This window comes from Amblyomma maculatum, chromosome 6, assembly GCF_055883805.1.
Source record: "Amblyomma maculatum isolate TAMU_Amacu chromosome 6, ASM5588380v1, whole genome shotgun sequence".
NCBI lineage: Eukaryota > Metazoa > Arthropoda > Arachnida > Ixodida > Ixodidae > Amblyomma > Amblyomma maculatum.
The window spans coordinates 6,676,879-6,699,609 of record NC_139349.1 but is presented as its reverse complement, the minus strand read 5'-3'; the positions used below and the strand labels follow the sequence as shown (position 1 = coordinate 6,699,609).

The 22,731-nt window shown below is 44.8% G+C and overlaps 1 protein-coding gene across 3 annotated transcripts; it reads right to left on the bottom strand.

The window, feature by feature from the left end:
• Positions 1 to 7,184: 7,184 nt before the first annotated feature.
• LOC146184991 (uncharacterized) lies at positions 7,185 to 21,463 on the bottom strand. 3 transcript variants are annotated; one of them, XR_014707958.1, is made up of 3 exons: positions 21,197 to 21,453; positions 20,313 to 20,480; positions 7,185 to 7,447 (listed from the first exon to the last, which is right to left on the bottom strand). XR_014707958.1 is itself a non-coding variant. In XM_084605934.1 (3 exons), exons 1-3 carry the CDS (start codon positions 21,345 to 21,347, stop codon positions 7,411 to 7,413), a joined length of 336 nt encoding a protein of 111 aa, XP_084462060.1. In that variant the 5' UTR covers positions 21,348 to 21,463; the 3' UTR covers positions 7,185 to 7,410. The 3 variants fall into 3 exon arrangements, 1 of the variants encoding a protein (XP_084462060.1); XR_014707957.1 differs by having other exon boundaries at positions 20,313 to 20,434; positions 21,197 to 21,419; XM_084605934.1 differs by having other exon boundaries at positions 20,313 to 20,460; positions 21,197 to 21,463.
• Positions 21,464 to 22,731: the final 1,268 nt, after the last annotated feature.

Sequence of the window (22,731 nt, the reverse complement as noted above, 5' to 3'; positions counted from 1 at the left end):
GCTTGAAAATCAATATGCAGAAGACTAAGCTAATGTTTAATAGCCTAGGGAAGGAAAAACAGTTTACATTAGGTAGCGAAGCACTGGAAGTGGTAGGCGAATATATCTATTTAGGACAGGTAGTAACAGCAGATCCGGACCATGAAAGGGAAATAACAAGGAGAATAAGACTGGGATGAAGCACATTTGGCAAGTACTCCCAGATTATGACTAGCAGTTTATCGGTATCGCTCAAGAGGAAAGCATACAACAGTTGCATCTTACCTGTACTTACCTATGGGACTGAAACATGGAAGCTAACAAAGAGGGTTCTACTAAAGTTGAGGACAACGCAGAGGGCTATGGAAAGAAAAATGGTAGGGATAACGTTAAGAGATAGGAAGCGTGCAGAGTGGGTCAGAGAAATAACTCAAGTCACTGACATTCTAATGGAAATCAAGAAGAAGAAATGGGCATGGGCAGGACATGTAGCGCGAGGAAAGGATAAGTGATGGTCGCTTAGGGCAACAAACTGGATTCCAAGGGGAGGAAAGCGTAGCAGGGGGCGGCAGAAAATTAGGTGGGTGGATGAGATTAAGAAGTTTGCAGGGGTCAAGTGGATGCAGCTCGCACAGGACCGGGTTAATTGGAGGAATATGGGAGAGGTTTTCGCCCTGCAGTGGGTATAGTCAGGCTGAGGATGATGATGACGATCTAGATGCTTAAATTAGCATTACCTCATAGTATAGACATCCGCTCACTTGTCCTTATTGTCATCCATGGCTTGGGCTTACAACCTCCGACTGCTTGCTCCTTCACACCCTCGTAGGATAGTCGTGCATGGCGTGTGAGTGCCGTAGATATAAACCAGTATCCTTCAATGCTCTAACCTCACCCAGCACCGATTCTCTTTTTTTCTCATTTATTTCCCCTTCCCCTCCCACACACTGTCACCTTCATCCCTCAACCCTCATCAGGAGTAGCATGCTAGGCTTACCACCAGGCAGACATCTCCTGTTGCCATTAAAATATATCTCTCTCTCTCTCTCTCACCCAGTATTATTGAGCACTAGACTGGATTCAGCATTTTGCGCTGCCCTAGCTTAAGCATCTGATGCGAAATTAAATATTAGCAGCCACATCCTCCTGATGTTATTCTTGCTTTAAATGGACATCAGTTTACAGAACAACAGAATGATGATGGGAAATCGTATTTCCACAGATACAACACAAATGGAGTTTTAGGCCTCAGGAAAGCTTTAAATAAATATTTAACTTGATCTCAAACAGTTCAGGCCTGCCATAGTCAAGCCCCCACTTCGCTAAAAAAAGAAAAGCAAACAAACAGCAACAGCACGCTAAAATGCAAATGCATATGGATACATTGACGTCATTTGAGAGGCTACACATTTCACATTCATGCGACGCAATCGTGCGCAGCCACTGTCACTTCCTTGATACTGTCCAGACCTGTACCTGCTCATTGTGCCTTACGTTCCCTATTCCTGTGAACTGTTTCAAAGCTTTCTCCTTGTCAGCGGCTTGTGTTACCTTCCCACGCTTACAGCCACTTTTGCCCTTGCATGCAACATGCTTGATTCCATGATCTTGAAAAGGCTATAACAAGTTCCTGCATTCACATGGAAGCAAATTTGTAAATATGTTGTAAGGCACAATGCTTTGGTGTTATACTGCTACACTTGTCTGTTTATTTGTTTATCTGTTATGTCTGGGCAAGTTCTGTTATGTCTTTTTTTTTTGTCCTACTGTTATATGTGCTTGGTTTTTCCATAACCACTTCTCTTGATGTCATACGACTCGAGATGCTTGGGGCATTAAACCCCATAAACCAGATACCAACCAACCGTCTCTTGGCACTAGCCTGATTTCTATTATTCCACAGTTTTTCAGTGGCAAGAAAGCATGCTGTCATCAGTCTCTCCTTCCTCCATCCTTTTGATTGCTATGTGGTTATTTCTTTCCCTGTATCATTTAAGGGGGACACTCTCCTATGTATAGATAAATCAGCAACCGTGCGGTACCCACTTATTGCAACATTCTTAACAAAACATATTCACTGCAGCTTAAATGTGGTGCTGTCATTATATCATAAGCAGAACAGGCCTCTCGGCACCCCTGCTCCTGACCTGAAGCTCCGGATTCTACACGGCCTACCCCGACGTGAAGCAACTTTGCTGTGCTGCCTGTGGGTTGGTGTAGCGTTCACAAATTCTCATTCGTTTGTGATAGATATGGCTAATAGCCCTGCATGTGCAACCTGTGGGTCTGACGAGACTATAGGCCACATTCTTTGCGAGTGGACCACATACAATGCGGAAAAACAATTTCTCTGCCCTGCACTAGAGTGTCTATATGGACACCCGCTGACAGAAATCAAGATTATATGCCATTGGCTGCGGCGATCGTCTGCGGTGAAGACCTCCCAGGCACTGCTCTGCTTCATGAAAACCACGGGCCTGATCGGTAGACTGTGATTTTGCTGCGATGCGACGTGATATGGCTGTGATGTGACAGTACTGACTTCATATTTCTGTAACTTTCTTTTACACATCACTTTTATATCCACTTACCCCCTTCCCCCAGTGCAGAGTAGCAAATCGGTTTCTTCTTCGGTTAACCTCCCTGCCTTTCCTCCTCTTCCAACACCCCTGCCTATAGTTACACTCAGAACTTGCCAGTGCAATGAACCTAAACCTGAAGTTGCAAACCAAGATGAGGTGAAAAGCAACATAAAGTACTGTAGTTCATGGTCAGGACTTTTATAGAGACTCCAATTATAGTTTGATTCAACGGCAAGTATCCGAAGGCTGTTTGCTATGCAGCACGCGCGGTGTGGATGTTCTTGATTGCATACAGCTTCCAAATTTATTAAACTGTCACCACAGAGAAACAAAAGAATGCGTCATTCCAAGCATTTAGTCGAGTATCGAGCACGCTGTGATATGTTCATGTTCTCCTTCTTTCCCCTGGCGGTCCGCGAATGGAAAGGTTTAGCCGATGAAGTGGTTAATTGCTCATCACTAGATGGGTTCAGTTCACGGCTGGCAATTGTTCCTTGAGTACCCTATATATGTGTAGCCTGACCTCTGTACAAATATAGTGAAACATGTGTCTTCAGCGTGATTGTATTGTATCATATCCTTCTTTTCCATTTCTTGTTCCATACTGCCATATAGAACTATATAAAAATTAGACAAGTGTGGATTGTCAGTATTCCTGTCATTTGCTGTTTCTATATTATGCCCCAAACCTGCAACAGCCTCCAAAAGGAGGCTAGCAGTATGTATGAAATAAAATAAACCAGTTTAGAAAGCTTGTGCCTTTCCTTGCTTTTTGGACGGAACACGAGTTCTCGGGCCATACAGGATCTGCAACTGCTATGGAGGGTCGCACAGACAAGCTAGGCGCTGCCCGATCAGTTCATGTTTCATTGTCAGTATATTTTATGTATATACTAAGGGATCCCCCCCCCCCCCCCCCCCCCCCTTTTTTTTTTTTTCTCTCACTGTGGCCAAGGCCAGACAGGAAAGGAAAGAGGACAGGCCATGGTCCTCTTGCCTTGTGGAAGGCGAGGGGACGGGTGAAAGGGATAAATTGAAGAGAAAGTGTAAAGTCACTAGGGGTGAGTTGGCTCCTTTTCCAAGGCTAGGGAACATTGGCCTATCTTGCATTTTCTGCCTAGCCTTGGCCACACTGCCATAAGTTGTCTCCGAGTGTAATTCAAGTCGAAAATGACTATTAGTGGGATTTGTTTTTATGCTATGTATGGCGTAAATTTTTTTTCGTGGCCAAACTGAATCTCCCTTTCATGCCTGGCGTCTGCCTATAAACTCGTCGAATTTGCGCCTAATTTAAGCGAAAAACGCCATCCTTCTGCGCAAATTAAATTTTCAAAATTCGCGGCCATTATCATCATTATCGTTTTTGTAGCGTCTCGCGCCATCTGTTGTGTATGTACACCAAAAAGAGAAAAAAACCAAAACATTCAAGATGGCTGCTTCCATGTTTTGCGCTGAGACGCATAAGTGACCGTCTTTTTTGAAGATTTCTCGTCCTGAATGTTTACCCATTACAAAGTTTCACGGTCCTCGCTAATAAATAACACGTCCCGCATCCAAGGTGCTGCTTTTTCTTGCAGGTAAGGACATAAGACGTCAAAGGGCCGCCGCACGTCCTCGCGACGGCGCGATTGTTCCCGCTATACGAGATGTTGCGTTTTGTTGCGCCGGTTGTTTTGTGCTTTATGAAAGTTATATCTTTGTGCTTAGGTTCAGAAGTGTGCACCTAAGTGCCAAGGAATGGGTGACGCCGGGACTAAGGAGGTTGAATCAGGACAAAAAATGTAGGCTTTTCTCTGGCTGTCCAAACTCTATTCTGATCTGCTTACCGCCGTTTTTGCCCGAATTCCATCGCTTTTAATATAATTTATTAACCTTTTTTCCTCGCCCAGCACATTGATGAGCACTGCGGCTACGTAGGGCCCATCGCGCGGTATTCGAGGGAGCTGCTCTTGATGGCATAGAATGCCACCACGGTAGGGAAGATTTCTCCTTTGGCTACTACTCTTGTCTGCACCCCTCGCTCTGCTGATGACATTCGAAACGGCACCGCATGTGCGACTTTTATGCTTCTGAGTGTTCTTTGCTAGAAGCTCTCCGGCACCGATGCTTGCTGCTTGTGCTAGTGGAACGGTAGAAGTAGTGGCGTTCACGGTTTACATTGCTTGAAAGCAGTTTGTCTAGTGAACACTTCGCAGACTTGCAGCTTGTGTCAGCAATACGGCTATTTAATGCAGCAAAATAGAGAAATATTAATGCCTTTGTCATGAGGCGAGCCCAAGCTTTTAAGAATGGAATTATCTAGTGGTTGCATAGCGTTTGACCCAACAGTCGGGCAGATGACTCCACAGGCTGAGAATATTTAGTCAGCCATTTCCTTTCCTGTCCTGTGTACGTACCCTCTCACTATTTTGTAATGTTGGTAATTTCCTACACCTAGAATAAAGCAGCTTGTGCTTTGCCCTGTGAACCATTTAACATTTCCTAATCTAGACTTGCTCAGCACGTGTGCCAATGCTTTTTTGTGGATAGTGCACCAATCAGGCCAGTAGAAGACTTTACTGCCAAATAGTGTCATAAGCTTGAGCTTATTGAAGGCACTGTGCAGCTGAAAAAAGCCATTTAGCAATCGCCATTCCTTGCAACTTTCAGGCTCCAGGGTGTTTCCGAAATGCAAATTTATTGAAGAACCCTGGCTAGTTTTGTTCAAGCTTGGTTGCGGGCTAGAGTGCATCATTTTAAATGATGCACATTAGCCAGCTGGCAAACTTGCACTGCAATAATTTGCACAATGCTAACGAATTAGGAACAGCCCAACAGCTTGAGTAAGCATGAAGCATGCAATAAAAATGGATTCCTCACAGTTAAGCAAGGTGCGAAACTTTTGATTATCGGTTTTCAGATGGGCATCTTATGCACAACAGCTGTGCAGGAAACATGGATTTCATGTTTGGCGAAAGGAATTTTGGCTTTGTACACATCTTTGAATGAAGCTGAGCATTGGGCTTTTCAAAATGCATCATTTCATTTTTTGCATGTGCAGCTTTGTGGCCAAGCTTTACCTTAGCTTTGTCACTGCAGCCTCCTTGCAGGTTGTGCACAAATGTTGCTTGTTTGCAAGGCAGAATCTTGTAGAAAATGTTTCTGCACTTGAACTTATGCCTACAGGTACACCAGCTGGGAAAACTTTTCATGTCGTGGATCTGTTTTCAGCCATGTTCACTTGTACCCTGCTGCGGTGGCTCAGTGATAAGAGAGTTTGATTGCTGATCCCAAGGATACACGTTTACTCTCAGCTGCAGTGGCAGCTGATGGAGGCGAAATGCAAGGCGGCTTTGTACTTTGCGATGTCAGTGCACATAAAAAACCCAGGTGGTCAGAATTTTCTGGAGCTGTCCACTACAGCATCCCTCATAGCCTGTAGACATTAAACCCCATAAACCAAACAGAACACTTGTCAACTGTAAACTTCCATGAGGAGAAAACAATCTATGCAGCTCAAAAGCAGGCCCTGTGGCTGCAGACAGTTCACCAAAATGTACATGCAAAATTAATTGCAAAATAAAGTACAATCCCTTTGTGCATGTTACATAAGGCATTGCAATCCAAGGCAAGCACAGATGGTGGAGGTAGGTGCAGCGTATGTCTAGTTATCAACAGGCAGTATTTCTGTGCATATCAGCAAAGTATATGGGGTTTTATTTCCAGGCTGTAGGAGGGCCACAATTTTAGCCTCTTGGGAACCTTTATTGTGCACTACTAATACTGCTGCATATCATACGGCCATTTTCGCATATTGCCTCTATTGAAGCAGCATCACTTTTCTATGTAAAAATGAATATTCTAGTGTCTCATTGCAGGTCTGCAATAATCATTGTAAAAATGTTGAGAATCTTTCAGACGACTGTGTACAAACTTGACTAACTACACATAACTTTCCGCATCCACAAAACCATATGCTGGCTTAGTCCTTTATCTTGGAGCTTCATTTGTCATTGGCAATTGTGCCAGTATTGCCAGTGACAAGTGGCACTTGTCCAACCTGCTCTTACATTGCTTGCACTGCCAATGAAAAAGGAATAGATTTGGTAAATACATTGATTGCATTTTCAACTCTACAGAGCCATAGTTATCCATGGAAAAAAAATGCGCATTTCAGTCTTTAGCACACATTTTTGGCATGACAAAAGTCACTTTATGATAGTGCCACACACAAAGAGTGCCGGTGGCGGTGATGCCTCAAAAAAAAAAAAGAGCTCTTTCGTAAAGTAGTTCAGACAGCAGCTTTGCTGACAATCTAGTATTGTAACTGACAGTTACTCTGACCCCGTTTGCGATGTGCATACACTGGTAAAAAAAAAAAAAAAAAAAAAACAAAGATGGCGAAATGACAGCATGCTTTACTAATAAAGGAAACTTTTTAGAATTAGAATGGTATGAAAAACATTACAACTAAACCTGGCGATGTTAGTATGTTTTTCGGGAGTTAATTTGGCAGTTACAGGGTTAACGTGCAGCTAACTCCATATAATTAGCATCAATTAAATGCTGTGTATCTTGGGGACCATCATTAACAATGTCATGCATGTGAGCCATCACATGCTTGAGTTCATTAAACATACAAAATACGTAGGCACCTTTTATTCAGATAGCATTTGTATACAAAATCAAAAGCACCATGGCAATGTCAGAAGCAGCTTAGGCATATAAGCACAGCCTATTTTGAACATGACGTGGAACAGGTTCCTTAGCCCTCATATTTTTCAGAGTCGGCTAACAAACAGATGTGCATTTGCAAAAACCTGCATGGTATGCAGATGAGCCATTCCTGCCACTAACAAAATGAGCCACTTCACAGATTTCCATATGGTCCTTCCAGGTTTTGAACTCTGCAAAAAGAAAGATTTTCCAAGTTGTCAAAAGTGAGTCTCAAAAAAAGACAGCTAGAAACAGAACTCTTGTAGACTGGAAAATACAAAATACAAAAAAAAAGTACAGGTATTGCCAACACCAGCAGATTGCACAAGTAAACTGCGTATGTTGACATCAATTTTTGGAAGCAGATTTCAGAGGCTAGGCTACACTGCCATGCAGTCAGCCATAACTACTGCTGGATGAATGTCAACATATCCAAAATGAGCTAGATAACTTCTTATAAGTTGTCCTTTGTGTGCCTTTATAGAGGCTCTGACTAGGTTCAGACTTGGCAAATAGACTTGTCCTCCACACTCATCGGTTCTTTACGATGCCGCCACTGGAAAGGCCTAAAGCTTTTCCTAGTGATTCATTGATTTGAACGACAACGTCTTCGATGGAACTCTGCCTGGTTGGGTACTTGAAACAAAAGTTTAAGAAACACCATCACCAACCAAATTTTTTATTAGAACCCGACGTTTCGGGACCAACTTGGTCCCTTCCTCAGGGGCGACTGAAGTTTGAGGCCCGCAGTAGCAGGCACACGTGGCGAAGTCCAATTGTGTAGCAGAGCCAGGGTAGCGTCCCCGGATTCCTGTTCACTGCTGCAGCTGTCAGCCGGATGAACCGAAAAAAGACGCGACGTCTTTTGAAAGGATTGGTCTCCACATCAAGTATGTTCACCTCGTCAAAGGTGATTTTGTGGTCGGCACATTCACAGTGCTCGGCGAGGGGGGTTGCTTTTCGAGTTCAATTGCCGGGCGTCATTTTTGTGCTGCAATATGCGCCGACAGATTTTTTGTTTCGCCGATATACGAGGCAGAGCACTCGGAGCACGAGATTTTATAAATAACGCCTGGTTATTTTTCTTTGGGAATACGGTCTTGTGGTAGCGGCAGAAAACGGCAGACTGTTGAGGTAGGTTTGTGCGACACACAGACGTGTTTGCGCAGGATGCGTGCAAGCGCATCACTGGTGCCCGCCACGTATGGGAGCACAATGCGAGGGCGCTTCGTCGTTTCCGTGCTGACCGACCCTCTTGTCCTGCTAGCTCGACGGCGGGAAGCACATTGGAATAAAGGCGCGTGTATAGACATTCTTCTTCAGATTGGCCAAGCATAGGCCGCTGCCTGCTACTGCGGGCCTCGAACTTTCGTCGCCCCTGAGGAAGGGACCGAGTTGGTCGCGAAATGTTGGGTTCTAATGAATAATTTGGTTGGTGATAGTGTTTCTTAAACTAGTGGTTCATCACACCGATTAACAAGCTAATGGCAGAAGGAGCACAGGTAACTTCTTCAAGAGCCTACATATGCTCTTTGCAACCTTGTGTTCTTATTCCATCATTTACTATCAGCCAAAAAGAACTCAGCACTTTGTTTGACAGCATTATCTGCACACTGGATTCACTTTCAGAGTTTATTTCGTTGCAACAAGGTGCCAATCACGACAAAGGCACTGGTCATTGAACAACAGAATGCTCAGTGCTCAGTTTAAAGGCAGCAAGGAAACAGAGGTAAACCTGCCAAGTACAATGATCAAGAACAATGTAGAAGCAGTGTTGTGTTGTGGCAATTATTCGAGGTAAATCTGTGCATCATCATTGTACAACAAAAAGAGTAAAAGCTGCGTCCAGGTGGCGTAAAGCGTGAAAAAAAAAGAAAAGCTTTACGGTATGACTTCCCTCTCAAAGAAGCATCGGCCCAATGCTCTACATTGAATAGAAAGGTAGGCAAAAATAAACATCAAGCAAAATATAAACACAGTGCCCATCAGTTATAATAGGGCTTTAGGCACACAACATACAATTTCTGGACATGTATCATCCCTGGGGTGCTGTCAGCAGCATCTGGGGACAATTCCATAGCCCATTTCATCTAGATGAGTGAACTTGATTTGCGGAAACAGCAGCATAAAATTTATGGTTTTCATTAAATCCACGATGGTGATTCAGCATCCAAACCTAAAATCGGTCTGCTGGCTTGTAATCTTCATTGTCATTGTAGGTTACGTTAGGCATTGGTGCCTTGCTGGCTTTTTATGCGCAGCTGGGCGAGTCGTCGGGCTACTTCTGCACGCTGAAGGTGGGCAGTGACACTGAGGCTTTCCTTTTCCGTTACATGTGGCATCAGCATGACATTGAGCACTGTATTAAGGCGAAAGCCTTTAAAGGGAAACTGCTAGATTTTGTAGTTGTAGATTTTGATGAGTTTCAAGGAATCAAACGATTACAGGTTCCAGGTTAAGCATGCAAGATATCTTCGCGCTAGCGTTTCAAACAATGGCGCAAATAGCGATTTAAACCGCTTCAGCTATCGAGCTTCTCCTCACCACACAGCGACGCTTGGGGGGCACATAATGACATCATTGACGGCACCAGTATGTTTCCCGCATAGAATGGCTTGGTTGGGAGAAGTAAAAACAAGGCTACCAAAATTGAAGGCCCAGAAACATTGTTTGATGGCGTCAAAAAAGGCACCGCATGATGTGGGCGAAGGTAACGTAAAGAAAAATTATTACCGTCCGTGATGTCATCATCTAGCTTCTACGCAGTCCTTCAGTGCTGTGAGGAGAAGCTCGAATTGTAATCGTTGATTACTTCATCAGTTTTAAAGATAGCACACAAACACTTTGCAAGCATTACCGACAGCTTATGGAGAGTCAAATTCTTGAATGTCGCAGAATTCTCGAAAAGTGATGCAGCTGCGCTTTAATGGCTCATGCTGTCGGCGTTCGTTCGGTCACAATATAGCTTTCAATCAAATTACATCACCTGAAACCGAAACTAATGTCATCGGAAAGGTAAAAATCCTGCATCCACCGGGAATCGAACCTGCATCCCTCGCATCGCCAGCCTAAGCTTTAACCAACTGCGCCACGCCCGGGATCGTGAACTGCACATATATCTTGTCTACAGTGATTTGGTTTGGTTTGCGGGGTTTAACATCCCAAACGACTCGGGCTATGATAGATGCCGTAGTGCAGGATTCCGGAAATTTCGACCACCTGGGGTTCTTTAACGTGCACTGACATCGCATAGAACACAGGCGGCCTTGCTTTCGTCTCCATTGAAAAGCGGCCGCCGAAGCCCGGATTCGATCCCGCATTCTTCGGAACAGTAGTCGAGCGCCGTAACCACTGCACCACCCCGGCGGGCCCTTGTCTATCATGAGGATGAGTTAAAACACACATCATAATTCTCCTTGTCTGCGTGATGCTAATGCGGCCACTCCCCTTTGTAGCGAGGGATCACAGAGTTCTTCATTGGGCCAATAAATAAAGGAGTAGAAAAAGAACAAAAACTATACCAACTGCTGTGCATTGGTCAAAAGTCCAGAAAAAAGAAATGAGGAAGGAAAAGGGGGGAGTCCTTCAACTTTTCGTTTACGCCACCAGTCAAGGCGGTGCTTTGTCATCTCTACTGCCCTACCCAGGGTGTGCTCTTTGGGTGGTGACATCGACTGCAGACCAAGTGCTGTCGAAAGAGTCTCCATCAGTGCTGATGTCGCAGTTGTAGGGGGGAGGGCCACAGTTTCGGGCACTCGATCACAACATGCTGTATGGTTTTATCGGCTGCGTCGCACTCGGAGCACTTGTGCGCAGAAAACCACTCCGTGCCTCGCAGAGTAACCCGTTGCCGTCCGCTGTCTCGTGTGTTGTCATAGATGTTCTCATTAGCGATCGTGTGTTTTGTGCTGGAGTCCACCGCCAGGGATGACTTCGCCCGTGCTTCGCTGTGCCATCTCTTCATTTCTGCTTCTCAAACCTGGTTATGGATCTGCTCTCTCCACGCAAGCTGGAATATCTCCAACAGGCCGGCTTGTGGAATTCCGTACTCCTATGCCAACCTTCGCGTTCAAAGCATCCATCTGGTGTTGGAGCACTTGAGTACGATGTACTTGTATACCTCGCTGGACCATCTATGGCGAAGTGCTCAGCCGGCGCTGCAAGGCAAGCTTGCGGTTGTCTCACATGCGACGATAGTAGCGCTGACAATGACGCTGCAATTAGTGATAATGACAATGACGGCATTAGCAATGATAATGGTGCATTTCGTTGATAATGATAATGAGAGCAAACGGATGCACCGTGTGCACCAGCAACGCTCAGCCTTTCGCACTTCTGCAGTGTAGATTCCACAGTGCTTTTGGAATTTTCGGGCTCCCTGCCATACACAAGGTGGAATAGAGTTGACCTGCTTCTCCGCTCCTAGCCGGCAGCAACAGCGCGGCAGGCTACTGTGCTGACATTAAAGCGAGAAACTAGTTACATCGGCTTAACTTTCAGGCCGACTGACTGTTAATGCATGCAAGGAGGACAATGCCACGGACAACGAGAAGTGGGTTTTTTACACGACAGATATTATGCTGTGCTTCTCGCTTTCTACAACGATAATTAGTCTGAAGAAGCCTTTGGCCCTTTGCTTCGGCGTTGCGAGTCAGGTAGTCAGTTGCTACTATTATCCACTTATTGCTAGATGTCAATGTCGGGAAATGACCTAGTAAGTCCATGCCGATCTGTTGAAATGGCCTCACAAGTGATTGGTTTGGTTGTATATCCTGCAGTCTTGTTAGCAGTGTTCGGTGGCGTTAGCAGTCGCAGTAACTCCTGACATAGTGCGTGACATTAGCAGATAGACGAGGCCAATATGGGCCAATATTATTTAACCTGAATGCGACTCAGAGTAAAATAAAGTTTAGACGCCCAGCTGTGGGCTCATCATGAAGTGCCTGTAGGATTTCATCGAGAAGGCCCACAGGGACAAGTAAGTAGGCGGTCAGGGTGCGAACGCCATTATAAAGCGCAAGGGAGGCTAGTCCACGTTTGAACACTCTTAAGTGGCAAGGATGACTTTCCTTCAAGGTAGTCGAAGTCTGAGTGCTGAAGTTGCGTGAAGTACGCCCCAAAATAGCATCGTTATTGTCTTCTTCCAGCACTTTTGGACAGGGGCTCGTGAAAAGCAGTACCATGTGTGCGTGGCCAAAATAGGTGTTTAGAGCAGCTCTTGGAGCAAGCAAATATGCTTTTTGGAGCAGCTAAATGGAGCAGAAAGCAGGACAGACGTTCTGAAACAGCTATGGAGCAGAAATGTTAATGTTTTATAGCAGAAATATCGGCTTTTTGAAGAAACTTCAGAGCATGTGGTCAATTAAATCTCCAATAAGTCATAAAGGCCTTTCTACCCTTCTTGGCAGCAGAAATTGTGCTGCTTACAAACAGGCCCGCTGTGTTCTGAAGATGTTTTACTGCAGACTGACTGTAACCAACATGTGACCAGTGTGCAATTTAAAGGCCCATTCACGATTGAGGATTGCAAAGGGTGTGCGATTAAGGAACCGCTCAGACTGACCGATGTTCACACTTGCAAAGGCAAACCGTGGGTCGCTTTCCCAAATTGGCCTCATTCAGAACGAGACTTGTCGACCTTGACTGCTCACCAAAACAGAAGCCGGATGTAAACCGAACTTCGATTCATATCAACTGTGTTGCTGATTGGTTACCGATTTAAGACCAGGAAGGAAACGTTGGACATGTACCTTTTTATATATGGGAGCGCTTGTTGCTAAACAAGCTAACTCTCAAAACGTAAGAATAATGTGCTTCAGATTGTATGCTTAAATAATACAGCATGAGCACATCTATTTTGGCCTTCTCGACAATCTCTAGACGAAGCCCAAAACAAGTCCAAGGATCGCTAAGGTTGCGCACTATAGTGAAGGCTTGCCAAAGTAAAAAAAAATATGCGAATGAAATATTTTTGCTGAAGAAAGAAAAAGGCTCTCAGTGACCACAATCCACGGCATGCATGCAAGAGTGCCGCAGTCACCATGAATAGCAGAAAACATGGGGATGATATCGTGTGACGTCAGCGCCCAAGGTTGCCAAACCATAAAGCTGCTTTCGCTATTAATAATAAAAAATCATTATAAACTATCTACTGCACTGAAATCTCAAATTTGGAGGATTTATAATTAACGTGAATGGAGTGAAATGCAATAATCAGTTTATGCTCAAATTTTAGCTGTCATGACCCCTTTAAGTGAATATAAATAGTTCAAGCATATGGTACCAACATAAGAAACACTACAGAATTATATGAAAATGTCACTGAACTACGAGCACGTGAATGAATTAAGCTGCTAAATTTGAAAATAATACACAAGACGCGGGCAGAGTCATTAAACAGAGCCCTAGAATATAATTTTTTCCATCTCCTCACCTTCAGGTGCATTATCTGCTCTGGTTTAGAGCTCTGCTCTTAGTTTAGTGACTTCACATAAAAACAGAACCTCATCTGGACGTAGAACTTCTCTATGCGAAGAGTAATTTTTCTGTCATTTTCAATTTTTCTGTCCAGGCTCGGGAACCTCTGGGCTTTTCAAAAACATCGCAAAATTATGAATGCTGCTTGTCTTAATCTCAATTATTGAAATGAAATAAATAATTTAAAGAAATCGAATTTTCCAGCGTGTTTACGAGCTTTGCAAGCTCTGCAGACGTATAAAGAAGACCTCGGTGGTCAAAATTTGAGATGAATTTGTTTTTTTTTTTTTTTTTGCACACATAATTTGCTCAAAATTAGATACAGAATAAGTACTACATTTTGATTTGTGCCTGAACTTTCGAGCCACATATCTTGCAATATACCGGGTGCACGAGGCATTTGAGGATGCAATGTTGGCTTCAGGCAGAGAATATCTCCAGCAAATATATATATATTTTCACCAAACTTTAGGAGATATTTCTCTTACTGTTTATTTTCACATTACTCAATGAATTCGCCACTTGCAGCAATAACCAATTCAATTCGGCTTCGGAAATGGCTGCATGCACGGATCAGGTGGTTCTTAGAGGTACTGCCCATTGAGTTCGCAGTGGCGACCTTAAGAGTTTTTTGTGTTATGTGGCATTTTGTCGGCTTCTCTCTCAACGACGCCGAGTGTATTCAAATCTGGACAACTAGGAGGCCACAAGTTGGGAGTGATGTGGTTATTGGAAGTTGTTGGCCAGCCACTCGTGGGTGACGCAGGCGGTGTGGGCGAGAGCCGAATGTTGCTGAAAGATACAAGGTTTTCCTTTCGAAACAGTATCAGTCCAGGGCTTCACAACGGTGGCAAGCACCTCTGCGTACTCGGCAGCATTAACGCGGAGTCCTTCTGCAAAACAGTGTGGCAGCATGACATCACCCTTGTTGCCGACGGCTGCTGACACCATCACAGACAGAAATTTTGTCTGCAATGCTGTCGGCACCTCATTAGCGCTTCCGTAAAGCCATCTTTCATTATGGCAATTAGCTTTTTGGTCTTGATCGAAGTTCTTTTCATCTGAAAGAAAAAAAAAAGCATTCCAGGCTCTTCAGCTTGCCTAGCAAGCGCTTGGACCAGAGCAGACGATTCTCCCGAGCTTTACCAGAAAAGAATTGCGGCCTCCTCATGACACAGAAATGGTACCTCACGTCCTCGTGCACAGCAAGCCTGGCAGCTGACTCTACGACATCGAGCTCCTTTGCAATGTCCCACATTGACTTCTCTGGGTTGTCACTCACGATGACTTGCAGCCTCTGAAGAAAATCAGGTGTTCTGACGACGTCTGACCGCTGACTGTGCTTTTTCCTTTTCGCCACAGATGCCACGTCACCGTCACAGCACACTAGTTCTGTCCGCACTTTGTTAACGAAAGGCTTCGCAACATTTAGAAAGTTGGCAATTTCCAAGTCGCTGTGGCGCACGGCCAGTGCGATGAGGACTGCATGGCGTTTCATTTCCTGTGTCAACTTGTACGCTTCCATTTTTCAACAAACTGCGCAGTATAAATGATAGGGGTCAACCAACAAGAAGCCGCATGCCTAGATACATATGCTGAGCCTGCTGGTGTCTATGGCGATAAGGAGTAGTAACCTCAAATACCTCATGCACCCAGTGAGCTACGAGACTGCTATAACTGTGCCTAGTGACGGGCAATCAAAGTAGCTTCAACGTCCTCGAGCCCTCCCTCGTGAAGCAAGTGGTCAAATTCATCATTCGCAAAGAACACGCAGTGAGCAAAAAAAAAAAAAAAAGAGAGAAATTACACGCTCTCAATTTGTGTTTGAAGTTTTCAGGTGCAATCAAATCCATTCGCTACAACCCATCATGCTTCGAAAATCTTAATGAAAAGCATGGGTAAAAAATTGTTCAGAGTGCAATACGAAAGACCTGCAGTAGACCTGCAAGTAGTGCTAAAGGAACACTGAAAGAAAAAGTAGGCTTGCAGCGATGGTATACTGGCTCCTAATCACAAAAACACCACTTTCACTGAAAACAAAACTCTTATAAGGTAGAAAAAAGAGAACAGAAATGCAGGCATTGCAGAAATACAGAAATCGCAAATGCATGCACAATGACATGTAAGGGATCCCGGAGGCTGCCTAACATGTATTATGGTTGCATGTTTGAATTGTTAACTTTTGTTTCAAAAATGGCAAAAAGACAGGCTAAATAATGGGAGCCAAAAATAAATTTGCGCTTGGCAGTGCCACAGGCAGTCAGTTTCGTTTTGGTGTTTTGGTTCTTTGAAGTCACAGCTATGCATTTGGCATCACCACATGGTTTCATTTTTGATATACATGCTTTGGTTTACAAGTGCGGAGCATCAGAGTTTTCCTCTGATGAAGTTCATGCCTCAGTAAGCGCTTCTCTATTGAAAAATCTGGTATGAAATGCACACAGGATTAAGTTACAACTTACTGGGCAGAATAAACCTGCACAGACCCGAGTGGAGCTGGGAAAGAAAAGAAAGGCTAGAAAAAGTAAGATTTAAATTGCATGGGTGCTTAAGGGAAAAAAAAAAAAAAAAAGCGAAAAAAAAAAGAAAAAAAAAAAAAAACGGCCTCGAACAGGATTTAATCCTAAGTCCTTTGGAGTTTTAACTGAATGTCTTAGCCATTGCGCCACACGAACAGCTGAGACCTCTCGCATTACATTACTTGTGTAGTGCAATTGCATCCCAAGTGTGCTGAATGCTTTTGCTGGCTGTTAATAGTGTCACCAATGTCTCATATCTATGATAAGCATAGGAGTTTGCCAAACTATCTCGTAATATTTCTATTTCTCTATTTTCTGCTGTCCCAGCGTGCATGCACAGACCTTACTGGCACATCAGTTTGCCATCTGCAGGGCAGCGACGTTAGAGTACACCACATAAGGTGCAGGCACCCAAGGAAGCATTGAACGAAAGGGAGCTAAGTTGGTTCATATTAAGAAATACAATAGTGAAGGAAACGAAATAAATTGAGCAAAACAGGCCCTGTGTACCCCTTCTTTCTTTTAACTTTCTGCCACAATGCATTGTTCACGCCTTGCTGCTATTCAAAAAAGACCATCTGTAGCAGTCTTTACTCGTCACTCGTGATGGTAGCTCGGCAATGTTAGTGGCCGCATCCATAGCTTCGCTAGCTACAAACTTTGCCGCCACGCCGGCATTCGTACATTCTATCCTGTTAGTCAAGTGACCTCAACTCTAAAAAGCACCGCATGCTCTGTGGGTGCAAAGGTCAAGATTCACTGCGAGAACTTTGCAGTCAAGCTCAGGATCTATGCCTGGTGCAAACAAATAGACGGCTTTGGCGAACTGTAGCTTTAATTTCAGCTGCTGCTAGATTGCGCTGCTCGCTATGCATCAAGAATCACGGAGTCTATGTTTACACCATCGTTTGCATCATTTTCCCAAGTCTAAATCCCTTGGAAGGAAAACAGACCTCTTCAACTTCAAATCGAAATATCTCGGCAATAAATGTGTCTTGCTGCCGGACAAGTGACAAAAAAGTCACGAAACACTGCACTACTGAAATCTGGCAACAAAAAATATTGTGATGGGTCCCATACTGCAGAAAATCTGGCATCCATGAAAAATTATGGGCATGTATCTGGCAAGTGGCAGGAAGGTGACGCAGCACTGCAATGACTGTCCGCCAGGTTGTGTGACATCACAAGGCCACATGACATGACCAAGTCAGTAGGTGCTGCCACACAGGGTGCTTTTTATGGTATCAAGTTAAAAAGGAAAACAAAGAGAACATCGCTTGGAGCAATTACGCACCACTATTTGTTTCTTGCAGGTGTATCCGTGACAAAGGTTTGTGCATGCAGGGCTACCTGGAATCACTTGAGGCAAATCCTTGAAGCCTTTGTTATGAAATATTAAATATTGCAGAGGTTCAGCTCTCTTTGAACCAAGTCAAAAGCATTAGCCATCGGCCGGTGCCGCATTTGTAGCTGCCGCTTCAGTCTTGGCTTGATTCCGCTTTTGGTAAGCTTCTCGGCAATAGGCTAGTCTGGCTTCTCGTTCGATGTCTTGGCAACCTGTCTGGCATGGTTGCAGTCTCTGTCTTTGGCGCAAGTGGATTCCTCTACACCACACTGCCTCCTTTTGTCATGCCGCGTGGTGAATTCACCCAACACTATGCTCGCGGTCTCGACTGCACTTACCCAGAAATGTTTTAAAGCAACGAACAGAATATGGGCACACAAAACACAGACAACAGAACATGTTGGTGCCGCTGCAAATGAATGAACAACGAAATAGCTATTAGAAATGACAGCAGTGCCTACTCTGCTGGCAGAAATCTTGAGCAAAAATTTCTCATCAATTGGCCCTAATTGGCTATACAAGGCCATGCGACATTTTCCCATGAAAATAGCAGTGACTGAAATTTTTCATACTTTCACAATCATCTTCTAGCAAATAATGACCTCCTTTTGTTTCGTACTACATGCGCCATAGTGTCAGCAAATAAATTGCAATGCTGTTTGTACAGCAAGCGACTGCAGGCAAGGGACACGTCTGGGTGATATTTTTGAGGTAGTCGTGTAAGCAAGTTTCCAGGGCAAAAAAATTATGGCATGTAATTTCTTCCTAACAAAGATTACCAAAGTACTGCCTGCTGAGAACTTATTCTCGGCAAATAATTTCAACAGTGTATGGAGCAGAGCATGAATTCGGGCAGCCCGAAAACTTGGGCCGGGCTGGAAAATTGCCGTTTTTATGGGTCAGGACCTGGCTCGGCCTTGACATGCAGGCCTGGGCTTGCAGCTAGCAGTGGCGGAACGAGGCCAGGCTGGGTAAAGCTGTGTATGGCTTCTTTTGGAGATGGAATTCCAGCACTAAAATCATTCCGGTGGTTTATGAATAAACCACTACTAGTACATAGGTTGACAGAGAATGAGAGAAAGCTCATTTGTAAACAGAGTTTAATCAGTGACACTCGGTGTTTTGTCCAAGTAATTTAGTACGAACATGCCGGGCTGCATTCAATGACACAAGTGAAAAAAGTTAAAAAGGAAAGGCTCAAAACTCGATAGCGAACTGTACTACAATGGAGGTGTTATGAAGTGCTGTAACCTATCAAGGCTGAATCGCATGCACGCGAAAACTCACGCGAACGCGAACGCGACGGCGGCACGCGTCGCGCGAAGCCTTCGCGCGAACAGAAATGCATGTGTCGCTTGGCTCGTCGCTCGGATCTGCCGAAATAGAAAATTTCGCTCGTTCGCCCGGAAGTGAGCGTACGTCACTGCCGCTCATTTCGCATGCTTTCTTTATTTTGCTGTGTTGCATTGTGACTGTGCATTACCGCGTAAACATTTCGCTTTGTACGAACAATGGTGGATAGCCAAGGATTCAAAGAACGTCTAATCGCAACCGAAACAACAATAGAAACAAGGGGTCACGTGACTATTCGTGCCGATTACAGTGCAAGCAGTGCAAGTTCACACACATTCGATACTGTTTGCTGTAAATACATTTTACTTTGCCATGTTGTCGCAAAATAACGTTAATTCTTGCAATCGTTATGACCGTTGTTGGATTTGGCAATAGTTTTGATGGTGTACTAAGCCACTATGCCAGCCAAATGCCAGCTACTAAGCCACTATGCCAGCCAAATGCCAGCCACACAACCTACACAGAGCGTTGTCGCCGTTTCGCTCGGTTCGCGCTGTCGCGTGCATGCGTCTTCCCCAGTAGGCGACGGAGCGAACCATGATCGCTTACGCCGCGCCGCCTTGTCGCTTCGCTCACTTTTTCGCTCACATGCGTTTCCCGCTTCATGCATGACACAGCCCGTTTGCATAAGCACGTGCCTACTGAAGTACTCAACACCATCAGCTTAGGATTTCTCAGCAATCAGTGAGCAAGAGGGTAGCTTCTAACCTTTGTGTTACCGCTAACGGCTGGACATTTGAAGCCTCATAACAGCCCCTGGACAAGGACCTTCAATTGACTGCTCGGCAGGCAGCCATCTGTTCATAAAAATTCTGACTGTCTGCTTTGCCCCCCCCCCCCCCCCCCCAAAGAATGTCTCTACGCTATAATAAATGCTGTAGGATAACAGCTTATTGCTTTAGGAATCTTTACATATCCAATAACATATACATGCACAATGAACAGATGAACAGACACTACCGCTTTTCGTCTCCACAGAGATGTGACAATGTGGCTGTGATTTCTTCAATGAATATGTAAATTTTGTTTTTTTCTGCCCTTGCCCACTCATGTTCCTGGGGCAAAGTTGCCAGGGGCAGTCTTTTTGTAGGTGATTAAGCAAAGAACTTGCACCAAGAGCCAATTGCTTATAAGGAGTCATAGTTAAAATGCCCGTAATCCATACCTTTTAAATGTACATTGTGCTAGATAGCTTTACATAAAATGTCTTGTCAAAATATTCTTCACCATGCCTTTGCTTCTGTCGGTGCTTTAGCTGTGCCCTTCTCTACCAAGAATATTTTGCAAGGTTTGTCTCTCATCTTGATTTACTGTTATGTGCTAGTTAAGCAATACATTTTTAAGGCGTCTGTTCAGACTTACTTTGCAGGTTTGGCACAGGCCCTGTCGTGGAAGCGCAGGCCGGGTCCGGGCCATGTAATCATTGCCGATGGGCTTGGAACCATGGATCCGGGATGGTCTTCAAACGTGGGCCAGGGAAGGGGCTGGAAAATCCAACCCGTGCAGGGCTCTAGTGAGGAGTGTAAGAAACTAAAGGTACAGGAAAAAAAAAATCACACACACAAAAGGGGAGCTCAGTAGCGAGTTCATTACTTCGAAGCACCGCTACGTGGTCTCCGTGCTACAATGGAGTTGTCTAAACGGTATTTACGTTACCATTTCTGTTGTCTCAACAGAGCTTATCCTTTTGTCGTACCCGACGCAAACTAGGCAAAATTTCATCAAGGGTACGCAGAATATCATCCATATAGCTGCCGCTTTTAGCTGTGAAAGGTTCAGTGCTAGTTTCGAGCTTTTGGTGCTCAATATGTATCACTAGTTTCAAGCTAGTGATGCTCGAGCGATATAATGGGCAAGTACTTTACCAGGATGTGATCAAAACGAACAGCGTATGGAGAATCGGGGCCAAGAACGTAAAAAGCATAAAATGAGCTTCGTCGCCCTAAGCAGCTAATCACTGACGAGTGCCGTGAGTATCTGGTTGATAGAAGACAAAGCATCAAGCGCCAGTTAGCAGCATCATAAGACAGTGCAGTGCTCGCCTTCAACAGTGCTAAATTGGCGCGTGCTGCAAGTGCATACCTTGGCACAAATCCCTGCAGTATGTGACAAATAAGAACGGTAAGCGGACAGCATATAACCACGAACATTGCACGCAAAACGGGCAGCTAAAATTTGAACATGGCGGCACCTTCATTGGCATGCTTTGTCCACAACTAAAATCTTTTCACAGACCGGGCACTAACCTTTCTGTACCGAAGCCGCAGCAGATGTGCCAGGGTTGTTCATGGCGCGCACGCCAGTCAGTTCGATCGCACCCGTCCGTGCAACAGGCACAGTCTCGTTTACTACAACAAAAGCCACGGCACCAAACCGCCGCCGCGGCACCGGCGGCATCCCCAAGCAGGGTGGGTGGCGGGCGATGAGCGGTGGCCCGCCGGCACGCCGTGCCCCCAACTAGGGACAATCCGACCTAGGGATTGCTAGGGATTCAGGGCGGCTGTCCAGCAAAAATCCAGGCAACACTGGCATTATTCATGGCGAGTTTTAGCCGCTCCCCCACAGACAGCGTCCATTTCTGACCACAGAGTTGCCAACCGTGGTACTTGCAGCTTGCAGTGCTTGCGGGTTGCCATAGTCACCATGTTAACCTAACTGATCCCATATCCCAGGGCATTCACCTTTTATCTTTCACATTTTGATAGCCCTAAATCATCATGTGAGTTATTAAGACTATTGTCTAAAGTGTAAAGCACCTTTGTATCATCTCCATGAGAATATTAAAACCAAACTACCGCAACTACCCGCTGTAGGCACTGTAGGCAGCCGGCTGTCCTCCGCCCTTTGTTATCACGTCATAATCATCATATCTGCGAGAACCCAGAACAAAGGCACACAACTTCACTTACTTTTTGCAGTAGTCTGCTGGGCTGTGAATTTCTCGCTGGGGCGGTATTACAGAACTGCGTTCAGTTTGCGTTCAGTTGGGAACGCTCTGTGATTGGTTGGAAGCACTTCCGCTCAAAGCTCTCAGAAGGTGCCATGACGTAAAAGCAGTAAAAGCGTTCAGTTCAGCGGAAGTGCTTCCAACCAATCACAGAGCGTTCCGGAACTGAACGCCAACTGAACGCAGTTCTGTAGTACCGCCCCAGGCTTGTATCAAGAAGTGATCACGGCAGACGAATCAGAAACCATAACACATTTTCGGATAAACGACAAGCCATGTCACAGTCCGGCTGGTTCTATATTATAGTAACGTTGCGACAGGAAAACCCATTGAGGAAAGGAAAAAGCATTATTTCTAGTGATCAAAACGCACCAACCCATTACGATTTTTTGATGTCAGGAGAACTGATGCCTGCATTCTAACATTCCTGTCCAGTTTATGTTCGAAAAAAAGGAGCGGTCGATGCGAGTGCTGACGTGTTCATCGCATTATTAGGAAGAGAGGGAATGAAAGACGGAGAGAAGGAGAACGAGCCATATGGCTCGTGATATCACATTGGAAAGCGTATTGAAGGAAACATCGAAATCCAAAACGTAGGGGAAGTTTCAGGCTCTGCCGGATCTTTTAGATTTAATTTTGTAACATCTTATTGGTTATTCTGATTATTTATCGGTGCTTTGTTTTAGCAGTTCTTCAAAAGCTGTAAACAGCACCTTCGCTCCATCGAAACACACCCTACCCTGTATCTGTTAGAAATTAAAGTTCTTACCACCATCACCACCATCGAAACGCACAGCCGCTACTGAACTCGCACGAGTGCTCAACCACACTGAC

Coding starts and splice junctions, on each gene's coding strand:
- LOC146184991 (XM_084605934.1), bottom strand. CDS start 21,347: ATGCCGCCGGTGCCGCGGCGGCGGTTTGGTGCCGTGGCTTTTGTTGTA. Junction 20,461..21,196: donor TGCGGCTTCGGTACAGAAAG/GTTAGTGCCCGG, acceptor ACTCCTCACTAG/AGCCCTGCACGGGTTGGATT. Junction 7,448..20,312: donor GCCTGTGCCAAACCTGCAAA/GTAAGTCTGAAC, acceptor TTCTTTTTGCAG/AGTTCAAAACCTGGAAGGAC.